The following is a 13,680-nucleotide window of genomic DNA, read 5'->3' as shown; positions in this document are numbered from 1 at the left end:
AAATGATGTAGTTCGTTATCAATAATTATGTATAACAAGATATTATAAAAATTAAGTTACAATACTTTTATTAAAATGTTTTTACATACCGTTATATAGGCTGGGCCACAAAAATGTTCATTGTGGGCCGCATGCGGCCCACGGGCAGTGAGTTTGACATGCTTGGTGTAAGAAGTCTCTGGGACAACTTCAAGCATACCAACATTCACATTATGGGAGTGCCAGAAAGAGAAGAGAGAGCAAGATACTGAAAACCTATTTTAAAAAATTACAGAAAACTTCCCCTACCTGGTGAAAGAAATAGACTTACAAGTCCAGGAAGCATAGAGAGTCCCAAACAAGAGGAACCCAAAGAGTCCCACATCAAGACACATCGTAACTAAAATGCCAATGGTTAAACACAAAGACTCTTTTAAAAGCAGCAAGAGAAAAGCAGTTAGTTACAACTACAAGTAGCACTATACAACTGTCAGCTGATTCTCAAGAGAAACTTTGCAGGCCAGAAGTGAGTGGCAAGAAATATTCAAAGTGATGAATAGCAAGGACCTACAACCAAGATTATTCTACCCAGCATAGCTTTTCATTTAGAATTGAAGGTCAGATAAAGAGCTTCACAGACAAGAAAAAGCTAAAGGAGTTCATCACCACCAAACCAATATTACATGAAATGTTGAAGGGTATTCTTTAGGAAGAGGAAGGAGAAGAGAAAAAAAATATGAATAATAAAATGGCAATAAATACCCATCTATCAACAACTGAATCTAAAAATCAAAATAAACAAACAGGAAATCTAATGAATAAAATAAACTGGTGAATAAAATAGAATTAGGGGCATGGAAACGTGGAACATACTGACGAATCTCAGAGGGAAGTGTGGAGGAAGGGGCAGGAAGAGATAGCCAAAGATTTTAAATGCATATATGCATTACCTATGGACACAGACATTAGGTGGCGAAGGCTTCGGGCAGAGCGGAAACCCAGTGGAGGGGGGCAATGGGGGAAGAAATCAGGTCATCTGTAATACCCTCAACAATAAAGATTTTTTTGTAAAAAATTTCCTGGGCTCTTAGTAGTCCCATGTTTATATCCCTCCCCTTCCCCTCTCCACCAATCCCTTCATCTTGGAAGGGATGTCTCTATGCAGATTATAATGTTTTCTTCTTGTCCTCTTATCTAAAGTATAGTATTCTAAGTCAACTGACTTCAATTATTTCTAGTGTCACTGTGAATGCAGAAAAACCTAAGCTTAGTTTTCAGGATCTATGACCACATGCATGAAAATTTCTCTCTAAAAGAGTTTTCCAGGAATGTTTAATATGTAAATGAATTTACATACACATATACACATAGGCAACTGACTTATGTTGACTTTTTATCTGCCAGGGCCCTGATCAATAAGTATAATCAGGTGGCTATAGATTTACCAGTGTCCTTGACATATTTTCTCCAAGCAAGCAATCCCAATTCCAGTTACCATTTTAGGGGAAAAAAAAAAAATCCCCACAATAGGTCCTAATGAACCAGAAAGTGAATTGGAAGAAAAGCCTTAGTGAGACAATATACCAGTTAAACTGAAAACACTACATGTGTATGAAAACCAGGCAAATCCTATATAAAGAGTAGTTGATGACCCTAGAAAGTATCATACTTGCCATCACAGTCAACAGCATAAATAGATCAAGGGACTTGGAAATGGCACTTTAGAATCTCCAGGCATTAACCACCCCCAATTTTGCTTCATTCTGCCTCATTTAAACCATCAATAACCTATACAGTGGGGCCCTGACTTACCAGTGTCCTGACTAACGAGTTTTTTGAGATACCAGCTGTCTCTCGACGGATTTTTTGCATTGAGTTGATAGAGTAATTTGAGTTAACGAGCTCCTTAACGAGCCCAGTCGGAACGAATTAAACTTCTTAAGTCAAGGCCCCACTGTATTAGGGAAAACTTTTTTACCAGTTAGATGTTCTAGTTTTCTCAAAACTTTATCATGGCTGCTGCAGGCAAATGTATTATGTCTTGAACAGGGTTAAAGTCATGAGATTGCTTTTGTCTCCATTTTGCCAGAGATTATCCCTAATGCAAACCAAAGGGTAAGGTACTACCACTCTCCTTAAAGGTTTCTGTTTGGGAACGGTGGATCATATAACACGAAAATTACAAGAAATTGCCATCTTACCTTGCAAACAAACTCTTCCATTCTTTCCATAGCATGATGGGCTTGTAAGAGAGGGGACATGCCCATAAACCCCTCCTCTTCCTGAGAAGCTTCATCATTACACTCATGTTCCTCAGAGCTCTGCAAGGCAATAAGAAATAATCAGGGACAGAGACCAGGAACCATTGAAACAATCAACATATTTTCAAATTGAAAGATCTTCACTTCATCGGTTAGAAAAGATAAAGAAAATGGAGGTTCCAGAAGTCAGTCTCTAGGTCAGCCGTGGGCAAATGAATAAAACTATTGAAAACAAAGACCGAACCCTTTTATGTAATGATGTTTACTTTGAATTTACATTAGTTCACACAAACACTCCATCCATGCTTTTGTTTCGGCCCTCCGGTCCAGTTTAAGAACCCATTGTGGCCCTCGAGTCAAAAAGTTTGCCCACCCCTGATCTAGTAGGAAGGGCCAGGATGCTGTTAAACATCCTACAATGCAAAGGACAGCTCCCCACAACAACAAACTATCTGCCAAAATGTCAATAGTGTTTGAGAAACTGATCTAAAGAATATATGAGGGTCTATACACTTCAAATTATATATGCCACAGACCAGTATTATGTGTTTACATCAGAAAAAAATATTTTATCAGACACTTCACTATGAAAAATGCTAATAGTAAGTGAGCTATTTACTAAATAAGTGGTTACTAGTGCCAAGGCCTAAGCATCCATCCAATACATCCATCCATCCAATGTCATACTCCATTCTAAGTTTGGATCGGCTTTCAGCATTTTATTCTTTGCACTTTGTGTCCTAAAATATCTTTAAGAGTTTCTTTAATTTGACTTTTTTGCCTATATCATTTCTCTGGACATCCTCATCCTTTTAGTCGCAAACACTTGACTCATTTATGTTGACAAGTTTGCCTTCACTAAGTTCCTCTTGCTGCCTATTTAAAATGTCTTAAGCGGTGGCAGTGTCGACATTACCACAGTCAGCTATTTCTTCTACAATCCATTTATGTTTGACTTTTACTTTCAGCATTATCATGTTCCTTTCTTTGCTTCACTTTTATCTTTGTTAGCCAATTCCCACTTATGGTTTTCCATTTTTGTAAAAAGTCATAAATGTTTATCACTGGGAAGCAGCACAACTATACACTTGCCTGTCTTGTGCATTATGAGTTAACAGACATCCAATAATCAGTCACTGACAGACTTCTAAGAAGTGACATGATTGGTTGCTGACCATGATACACATCTATTATTTGTATAGTTATCTGTGGACTGAAGAGCTACCAGAAACGTTTGTACTTTATGCAGTTACTCACAGTAAATATACTGTGGTAACTAAAATTTGAACCATATTGTTCAGGAGCTACTACTATTTAACCCATGGTAACAAACTCATGCATATTGGAAATTTTCAAAGCATTAGGGTTGCCTGTTATATTTTCCTGTCACATCTTTCATAGCCATCCTTTTTTACCTGAATGGGTGCTTCTAAAAAGAGCTAATCTCAATTCAAGATAATGCATTATTACTGTTGGTAAGATTTCCATCAGTGGTCCAGTGTATGTTATTAGGCACAATGTGGTCAGAGGTAAGAAATACATATCACATTACTCCACCCCAACGTATCAGCAAGATTTTTATTAAAAAGTTTTCCTTCAGAAGTGCAAAGTACTAATAAGTCTATTGATTTATCATGTATTATCCCCAATTCTCACCCTCCTACAAATAAATACTCACATATATATCCTCAAAAAATTTTTAAGTGCCAGATCATAGTTAGCTATTTATTGTATTCAAGCATTATGGAATTGCTAATTAGGGATGTGTAGAGTGGGTGGTGGCAAATACAGTTTCCTGAGTTAGACAGAAGATAACAAGTAGGTACAAAGTGGTAGAGGCAAACATTGGCCACAAAACATTTTTTTTTTTAAATGCTTTCTCTTAGGGTACATGGGCAAGTTTATAGCTAGGCCACATGCTAGTTGGGAAAGCCTACACCGGGCACTTTATATAAAACAGTCTCTGTCTTCCAATATTAACTCTAAAGAACCACCTTGTCATGAGTGGAAATTACTTTTGATTTCCCATCTAGCAGCCACTAAACCACAGTACCCAAAGATCTCTTTCAACACTGTATTACAACTATATTAAAATATCACATACAAATGTCAAATACATACTACATTCTGTTCTGTGGTCATACCTCTAAACCTTTATCAGAACGAACTATGAAGAGAAACAGGACATTATGAAACATTAAAGAATTAAAACCAAAGCTGCCTAAAATTAAAGCATAAAACTTAGTTCCCTAAGGCCTTCTACGAATAAGTCACTATATTTAAAGAGACGTCAATGCTATCAAGTGAGAATAAAAAAACCACTACTTAACATTTTTTTCCTGCTACATTCAGTGAAGTCCATCTGTGAGAAGACTGAGTTAAAGTTGGTTATATTTCAAAACAATGACATTTGCCCTAGCCAGTTTGGCTTAGTGCAGTGGTTCTCAACCTTCCTAAGGCCGCGACCCTTTAATACAGTTCCTCATGTTGTGGTGACCTCCAACCATAAAATTATTTTTGTTGCTACTTCATAACTGTAATTTTGCTACTGTTATGAATCGTAATGTAAATATCTGATATGCAGGATGTGTTTTCATTGTTACAAATTGAACATAATTAAAGCATAGTGATTAATGACAAAAACAATATGTAATTATCTATGTGTTTTCTGATGGTCTTAGGCGACCCTCGTGAAAGGGTCATTCGACCCCCAAAGGAGTGGCGACCCACAGGTTGAGAATCACTGGCTTAGTGGCTAGAGCGTCAAACCTGCAGCCCTGAAGGGTTCCGGGTTCAATTCCAGTCAGGGGCACATGCCCGGGTTGTGGATTCAATCCCCATTGGGGGCATGCAGGAGGCAGCCGATCAATGATTCTCTCTCATCATTGATGTTTCTATCTCTCTCTCTCCCTTTCCCTTCCTCTCTGAAATCAATAAAAATCTATTTTTAAAAGAAGCAATTATATCTGACTCATGATCTACCCAAAGTACAAGCTAAAATGACAGTTCTCTATAATATATTTTATCTTTGGAGAGATAGAATCATAGAGATAAAGAAAAAAGGCCTTTAAGATCAGTCTAATATGCCCTAACCGGTTTGGCTCAATGGATAGAGCATCGGCCTGCGGACTCAAGGGTCCCAGGTTCGATTCCAGTCAAGGGCATGTACCTTAGTTGCAGGCACATCCCCAGTAGGGAGTGTGCAGAAGGCAGCTGATCGATGTTTCTCTCTCATCGATGTTTCTAACACTCTATCCCTCTCCCTTCCTCTCTGTAAAAAATCAATAAAATATATTAAAAAAAAAAGATCAGTCTAATATGAAATAATTCATTAATCTACTGGACATTTATCTTTTTAGCCTGACTCAGTTCAATAGAGCAGTGATTTTCAACTGGTGTACCACAAGAATTTTTAAAACATGCAATACCTGACTATTTAGTCAAGGGCACATAAAAAAATGACAACAATCAACACAACATTAACTGTCTGGCGTGAATGAATCAAAATTACATATTTTTGTCAGATCGTCAAAATATGTAACATATATTTTGGTGTGCCAAAGAATTTTAGTGATTAGTTTGTGCCATGAGATGAAAAATATTTGAAAATCACTGTAACACAAATATTTATTAAAAGGGTTTTTTAAAAGATGAGTAAAATGCAGTCTGTTTTCCATGGGCTTACAATCTAATAAGGGGCTGAATGAGTCACATAAATGACTATATAGAAATACAGTATAGCTAATTTAAAGATAGAAAGTGTGGGACTCAGGAAAGATTGAATGAGGTACAGAATTTTGATAAGATGAAATGAACACAATAGTCAGGAGGGAAAAGGAAAAGCAAAAGTACCATTTTGAGGAACAGAAACTATTTCAGTTCAACGGAAACTTAGGGTGCATTCAGGGATAAATTATATTGATATACTAATTGAAGTCAGCAAAGTGCCACAGAGATCCACAATCATAATGCCATCTACAGTTAGAAGATAAAAGTCATGGAAACTGTAAAATACTCAGGGCTGGGAACAGTAAGTATTTAATTAAAATGTGTCTGCCTTTGTAGATGTCATTGAGACCTTTTACATTCACATAACTTAATGATAAAGAAGAATCTAAAGCCCTTACATTAACATGACTTTATCAATTGTTCCAGGAAACTCCTGCCCAGCAAAATAAAGATAAAAACAGTGCATAACTTCATTATTCGCTTTAGGAACTTCTCAAAAATTCATTTAATTAAACAACAGGCTGCTCCACCAGCCCCTTAGTACAATAAATTGCTCAGCTAAGCAAACCTGCTCGCTTATCAAACAAATATTTGCTCATTAAGACTTGCTCAACGAGTCCTAAACTACCTATCACAAGTTTTGCCCAGTGCAAATACGTTCTCTGTGTTGAAAGACCTGCCTTGTCTGTGTCTATGAGGTTTTGGGTTTCGTGTGTGTGTGTGTGTTTTGTGGTATGTGTGTGTGTTTTTCTTTGTTGTTTTGCTTAATTCCTTCATCTTTTTCTAAGACAACAGTATGGTGACTATCAGAGGGATAGGTAGGTGGGGGAGGTAGAAGAGAATAAAGGGGGTGATGGAAGGAAATTTGACTTGAGGTGGTAAACACACAATACAATATACAATGATGTATTATAGAACTGTACACCTGAAACCTATCTAGTTTTATTAACCAATGTCACCACCAATAAATTCAGTAAGAAAAAAAAAGAGCCCTGGCTCAGTGGATAGAGCATCGGCCTGCGGACTGAGGGGTCTCAGGTTTGCTTACGGTCAAGGGCATGTACCTTGGTTGCGGGCATATCCCCAGTAGGGTGTGTGCAGGAGGCAGCTGATCGATGTTTCTAACTCTCTATCCCTCTCCCTTCCTCTCTGTAAAAAATCAATAAAATATGTTTTTTTTTAAAAGAAACAGAAAAAAGACCTGCCTTAAACCAATAGAACCAAGACACTAAAACCCTATAAATTTCCATCCAGGACCTCTTCTTTCTAAAACACTATTGGAACTCTTTAGAGCAATGCTCACTCTCACTGCAGTAAGTATAAACTTGGCTTAGTTTGAGCACCAGGTTATTTTGATAGTGTTTTTAGAAAACTGACAGGTTAATCTAGTCTTAAATTTAGAGTTCTGAACTGTGTAGTAAAGGCATTAGCAAGCTGATATAGTTAGCAAATACAAACTCAAGGGTTAGTGGAAATTAAGATGTCTACAAAAAACAGTAACTGAGGCTCTAGTCAGTTGTTCAGTGATTAGACCATCGGCCCTCAGACTAAAGGGTCGAGTGTTCAGTTCTGGTCAAGGGCACATTCCTTGATCGCAGGCTCGACCCCTAGCCCTAGTTGGAGTGCATGTGGGAGGAAATCAATCAATGTGTCTATCATCGATGTTTCTCTGTGTCTCCCCCCTCCCTTCCACTCTCCCAAAAAAATAAAAATAAATCAATGGAAAAGATAACCTCTGGTGAGGATTAGTTTTTTAAAAAGTGCAGAACAGGCAAATCCAGAAAAGACATAAAGTAGATTGGAAGTGGCCTAGGTTAAGGGGATGGGGATAGGGAGTGACAGCTAATGGGTAAGAGGTTTCTTTTGGGGATGAAAAAATGTTCTAAAATTAGATTGTAGTGATGGTTGCACAATTCTGTACATATAAAACCATGAATTGTACACTTTAAATTGGTGAATTTTATATGTGAATTATCTCAAATTTTTATGAGTCAACTATGTTATTTGTTATTCCTTTAACAAATAACAGATAAATAAACCTAACTTTATTTCCCAAATATTCTTTAGAGGACATGTAGAGATTTGTCTTTTTGTAAAGCATGTTCCTAAGAAGTCTTTAATACATTAACTGCTTTAAATAAAATATAACTAATTACTTTAGGCACTTCTTTTTCAAACAATAGTGACAACTTTATCACTTGTGAAGCTTTTTAAAAATACATACGTCCAGCCTGGCCAGTGTGGCTCAGTGATTGAGTGTCGACCTATGAACCAGGAGGTCACAGTTCCACTCCCAGTCAGGGCACATACCCGGATTTTAGGCTCAATCCCCAGTAGAGCGCATGTAGGAGGCAGCCAATCAATTTATCTCTCTCACCATTAATGTTTCTATCTCTTTTTCACTCTCCCTTTCTCTCTGAAATCAATAAAAATATATTTTTTTAAAATACAGAAATCCAGCCAAAACCGGTTTGGCTCAGTGGATAGAGCGTCGGCCTGCGGACTGAGGGGTCCCGGTAAGAAAAGGGAACAGCCATAACCAGTTTGGCTCAGTGGATAGAGCATCGGACTGCAGACTGAAGGGTCCCAGGTTCGATTCCGGAAAAGGGCATATACCTGGGTTGCAGGCACATCCCCAGTGGGAGATGTGCAGGAGGCAGCTTATCGATGTCTCTCTCTCATCGATGTTTCTAACTCGCTATCTCTCTCCCTTCCTCTTTGTAAAAAATCAATAAAATATATTTTAAAAAAAATACATAAACCCAGGACCCAAGGATTCTGGTTCAATAGGTCTGGAATAAAATCCTGGCATTTGTATATTTATTTTCTTTAAAGAGCCACAAGAACTCCTAATAGACTTAAAGAAACCTGTTGGTAAATGCCTGTACAAAAAGACATATCACTCTGTAATGCATATAACTACCTTTAAACCGATTTGGGATTTCACTTAACTTGTTTGTAACCTTAACAAAAATCACCCTGATGCTTTCCTATTACTCTTGTATCTTATAAACAATTGCCATTTAATGCAGTGAGGGGGCCTAAGGGAAACAACCATATATTTTTTAAAATCTATGCAATCTAGTTAAATTCTACATCTTAAAAAGAAGGAAACAAATACTCAAAGAAAATGATGCAAAATCATTAGAAATATGAAGGACTGTACCATGATACATTTGGTTTATTTTCAAAATAAACAGAAAAATCCATTAAAAGGCTAGAATGCATCTAAGAAGCAAAATTAACCTGGTTTAACAGAAAATAAGATGTGCAGCAAAAATTCCAGCAAAAAAAAAAAAACAAGTACCAACCAATGAGTCTAACTCTAACCTCTGGGCTCAACATAAATACTCAGGGGTAGAGCTTGTAATTGAGAAACTCAAAGTCAACCTGGTGCCAGCTGTCACAAAGGCAGCTTTGTTCAGCAGAAAGAGCAATCAGAAGACAGCAGCACATGCTCTTTCAGCCATGTGACTTGGGCAAATTACTCTAAGCTTTCTAAATCTTACTTTCATCCACTTTCAAAAAGAGATCATATCTGTTCTTCTAATTCAGAGTGCAGTTTTAAGAAGTAAATGAAATAACATGTATGGAAGTGCTACATACAAATTTAAGGCATATCAGAATTATGTAGGCCCGGCAGGTGTAGCTCAGCGGTTGAGCATGATCCATAAACCAAGATTCCCAGTCAGGGCACATGCCCTGGTTACCAGCTGAATCCCAAATAGGGGGCATGCTGGAGACAGCTGATAAATGTTTCTCTCTCATCAATATTTCTATCTCCTTTTATCCCTTTCCCTTCCTCTCTCTCTAAAATCAATAAAAACATATTTTTTAAAAGATTTAAAAGGATGCACTCTACTTGCTAACAGTTTATATAGTTCCACTTCAAAACTGGAAATTGTAAGAAATGAGTCCTTTCTCTAAAAAAAAAAACACACCAAAAAGTCAGTATATGGAACTCTTCAAGTCACTTGAAGATAGGAAGTTAATATTGTGTCTTTAATTTCAGTTCAAAGTTACAGTTTTTTGTAACTCTACCCCCTTCTTTTCTAATTCCCATGATTATTCTACATTAATAACCCTGAAATTAGTAGCAAGGCACAGTACTACATATAGATTAAGTATAGGATAATGAATGGAGAGAAAGGGCCAAGGAAGGGCCAGAGCAAAAGAAGAGATTTCATTGCTTAAATGATCCAATAAGTTTTCTACTGAAACCACCTCCCAAGTATGTAGCACAGGCAGTTGTACTGGTCTCTTCATAAACCACCTTCTGTTTTTTAGCAAAGAACTTCCTCCAAAGAGAAACAATACACAAAGAATAATTTTCATCAGGAACAAAAACACAATTTCCTCATCGGTAAACTGAGATAAGTAAACAACAGGGTTTCAGAGAGCCTTTTCAACTCTAACATTCTACAATCTATGGATCAGATCCTCTCCTTGATTCCTCACAAAAAGTCTAGAAAGCAAATGGAAAGAAATAAATGGTTCTTTGTTCTGGCTTTTGGGTTAGCTCTCACACGAAAGGAAAATCAAATACAGGTTTTCAGGGCAATATGAGTTCATTCACATAAGGATGAAAAAAATCACATTCACTTGATTATTCACTATTATATTCACTCGAATATTCACTTGATTATTATTCACTTGATTATAAAATATTTTTTTTTAAAAAATTAAGTCTTCTTGGCCAAAAGCTCTCCTTATAATGCTCCTCAACATACTCTTTTTGGTAAACTTTGCCTTTCTCCTCATTAGTCACTGGCCATCCTATGCATCTAGATGAAGGGACATAAGAACCTTACTAAAAAGAGACATTCTGAATAATTATTAACTGCTTAAAGAAATTAATAAATAACGGATTCATTTCATAGCATGCTCCTGGGACATAAAGACTTCAAAGACCACAACTTACAACCAGATTTTGTCCATTGGAAAAGACATCAATTAAAGACTTTCTCCAACCTCATCAGAAGGGACCTTATTAGGGCCTAACCAAGTCATCTGCCTATCAAAGACTCCTCAATAATGAGAAGCCACTGACATCATAGATAGCTATCTTGGGATATCGACAAGGCCTGAATACCTACAAATTAATGTTGAACCTAAAACACCATTTATTTGTCTTTACCTGTCTGCTAGTAATGTTAGTCATAATAATAGTTATATCTGTTTTTTGGGCTTTTCTCAAACCTTGTGTATATATCTTAACTGCTAATAACTGCTGAAGGTGTATAAGATAACTTTTGTATTATTATTAATACCCTCTCTACAGTGTCTCTTTTGAAATTTATAAAAAATATTATTGCAGAAGAAAGAAAAGGGATATGTGGGGTTTTGTAGTTGTTTATTTAAAAATGTGTTTTTATTGATTTTTAGAGAGAGGGGGAAACAGAGAAACATCGATGTGAGAGTGAGACATTGATAGGCTGCCTCCTGCACGCCCCCTTCCTGTACTAGGGATGGGAGTCAGAAATCCGGTCATATGCCCTGACCAAGTTTTGAACAGGTGACCTCTTGGTGCATGGGATATTATTCAACCAACTGGCCAGGCAGGGTGTGTGAGTTTGTAAAAGAAGTTAAAAGGTAGTAGTTTGATCTAATAAGTTGGTTATTTCTGAATGAGTAAAAAAGAGGAAAACTAAGAACAGGGAAGCTATAGAAGGTTAATGGAAAAGGAATACTGAGAAGGGAATTTTATGCATAAACACTAGAACCCAATTATGGGAACATGCTTACCCCGTACCAACAAGGACTACTAAGTACATTAATTCACATGGAAGCTGAAGTGACTATAATATTTTAAGGCCCTCTATAACTGCTGGTGAGGCACAGGAAACTTATGAAACTCTGTCCTCCTGACCTCAGGCCATTTTTAAATGATAATTGTAATTTACACCATTATGTTCTTACAGCCTTGGTCCCAATTAAACATTAAGGTTACAGTTCCCAATTGCCAACTAGCAGGAATCAGATTTAAAATAAAGGGCACTTGAGTGCTTCCAATAGAAAATAGATGGGCCACAGTAAATGGGACCCCATATCATGGTCACACTGTAAAAATTAAAGAGGTGTATGGTGTGCCCTCAAACTATAAGGAAATGTTATACTAGGTGCAAAATACAGAAAAGTGAAACAGACAAAACTTGGATCATGATAGCTTATAAGTTAGAAGTGATCCATAGTGTTTTTCTTAATGAGGGCCCAGAAGACCTGACTGCCTACCATTTACTGGCTTTTCCCTTTAAAATATATATTTATTTATTTATTTATTTTTACTGATTTCAGAGAGGAAGGGAGAAGGAGAAATAGATACATCAATGATGAGAGAGAATCACCATTTGGCTGTCTTCTGCACACTCCCTACTAGGAATGGAGCCCGCAACCTGGACATGTGCCCTTGACCAGAAGCGAACCTGGGATCCTTCAGTCCACAGGCTGACGCTACAGCCACTGAGCCAACCAGCTAGGGCACCTGCTTTTCCCTTTTGAGAAAAATTTGGCCTTGGCGTCCATCAAAGACTATAGTCTTGCCCCATCCCGAATGATCCCCTGTTCAGCAAGATAAACCCTGACACTAAGACTTCCTAGGAATGAGGAGCCTTTCTAGCATCATGGGAACACATTATCCAACTAAAAGGTTGGTCATCAATGCATCTTTTGAACTGATTTATGACCAAAAGGGGGAAGTGTGGACAGAAAGGGAGCCATATACTAAATTAGACACGCTCAGGAGGCATGCATCGCAGGCCTTATAAACTCAGAGACCTGAAGTAACCACACAGGATGGTCTGAAATTAAAACTTCCTAACTAAAAGCACGTCATGTCGGATAATCATGTCCTAAGCAGGTATCTTCTTTGACAAGGATCAAATTTTACCTTAACTGAGCCTGTTTGTCTTTTTGCACCTAACATACCTTTGGAATGTCAGAGTAATTCCCTTTCTTCCCAGACCCCTCAGGGTACAATCTCCCACCAGAGCATGAGGTGCTTCATTGTTACCTTGTTACCCACATACATTTCTATGTGCTGTAAATGTTAATTTTTAAATATCCTATACCCACCAACTTAAAAGAAGTATTTGTCTCTTCATTTTAGTCCCTAGCCAATCTCAGAGATTACTCCCCCAAACCTCCTTCTTTCTCCGGCCTCCCTAATCTACCACCAATGGATTTCATGTAACCCTCCTTAGGCCTCTTCCTTTGATTGTAATGTATAAAACAAACTGCAAAACTGCTATTCTCCAGAGCATTTTCTTAATCCATTGAGACTTTGCTTCCCAGCAATAGTCATCAGTTTGGTTCAAATAAATTCATTAAAATTATCAAAATAATAATAATCTACACTAATAAAAGAAACATGGTAATTGGCGTACAACCACTACCCTTTTCATTGGCTAATCAGCGAGATATGCAAATTAACTGTCAGCCAAGATGGCGGCCGGCAGCCAGGCAGCTTGAAACTAACATGAGGCTTGTTTGCTTCAGTGAAGGAGGACTCCAACGTTCCCCACCTGCTGCTGCAGGCCTCTGAGCTGCAACTCTAAGCAACTATGTAACAAATATAGAAGCTAAACAAAACCCCAGAAACCTGCTTTAGTCCGCCGGGCTTCAGCCAGCAGGATCGCAACATTGTTTCAAATACAGAAGGTAAACAAAGGCCAGAAACCTGCTTTCAGCAGCGGAGGCCTAAGAGCTGGATCCA

General features: G+C 37.6%; 1 protein-coding gene across 3 annotated transcripts in view; it reads right to left on the bottom strand.

Annotated features, from left to right (window-relative positions):
• Positions 1–13,680, bottom strand: part of ADIPOR2 (adiponectin receptor 2) — a 67,523-nt gene that overhangs the window by 14,833 nt on the left and 39,010 nt on the right. For all 3 annotated transcript variants that reach the window (XM_006753682.2, XM_015564325.1, XM_015564326.1), the window contains exon 3: positions 2,181–2,300. In XM_006753682.2, coding sequence (XP_006753745.1) covers positions 2,181–2,300 — 120 coding nt within the window. The remainder of the gene's footprint in view (positions 1–2,180; positions 2,301–13,680) is intronic.

This window comes from Myotis davidii, unplaced genomic scaffold (genome assembly GCF_000327345.1).
Source record: "Myotis davidii unplaced genomic scaffold, ASM32734v1 scaffold1031, whole genome shotgun sequence".
Taxonomy (NCBI): domain Eukaryota; kingdom Metazoa; phylum Chordata; class Mammalia; order Chiroptera; family Vespertilionidae; genus Myotis; species Myotis davidii.
This window is presented reverse-complemented; position numbering and strand designations above follow the sequence as displayed.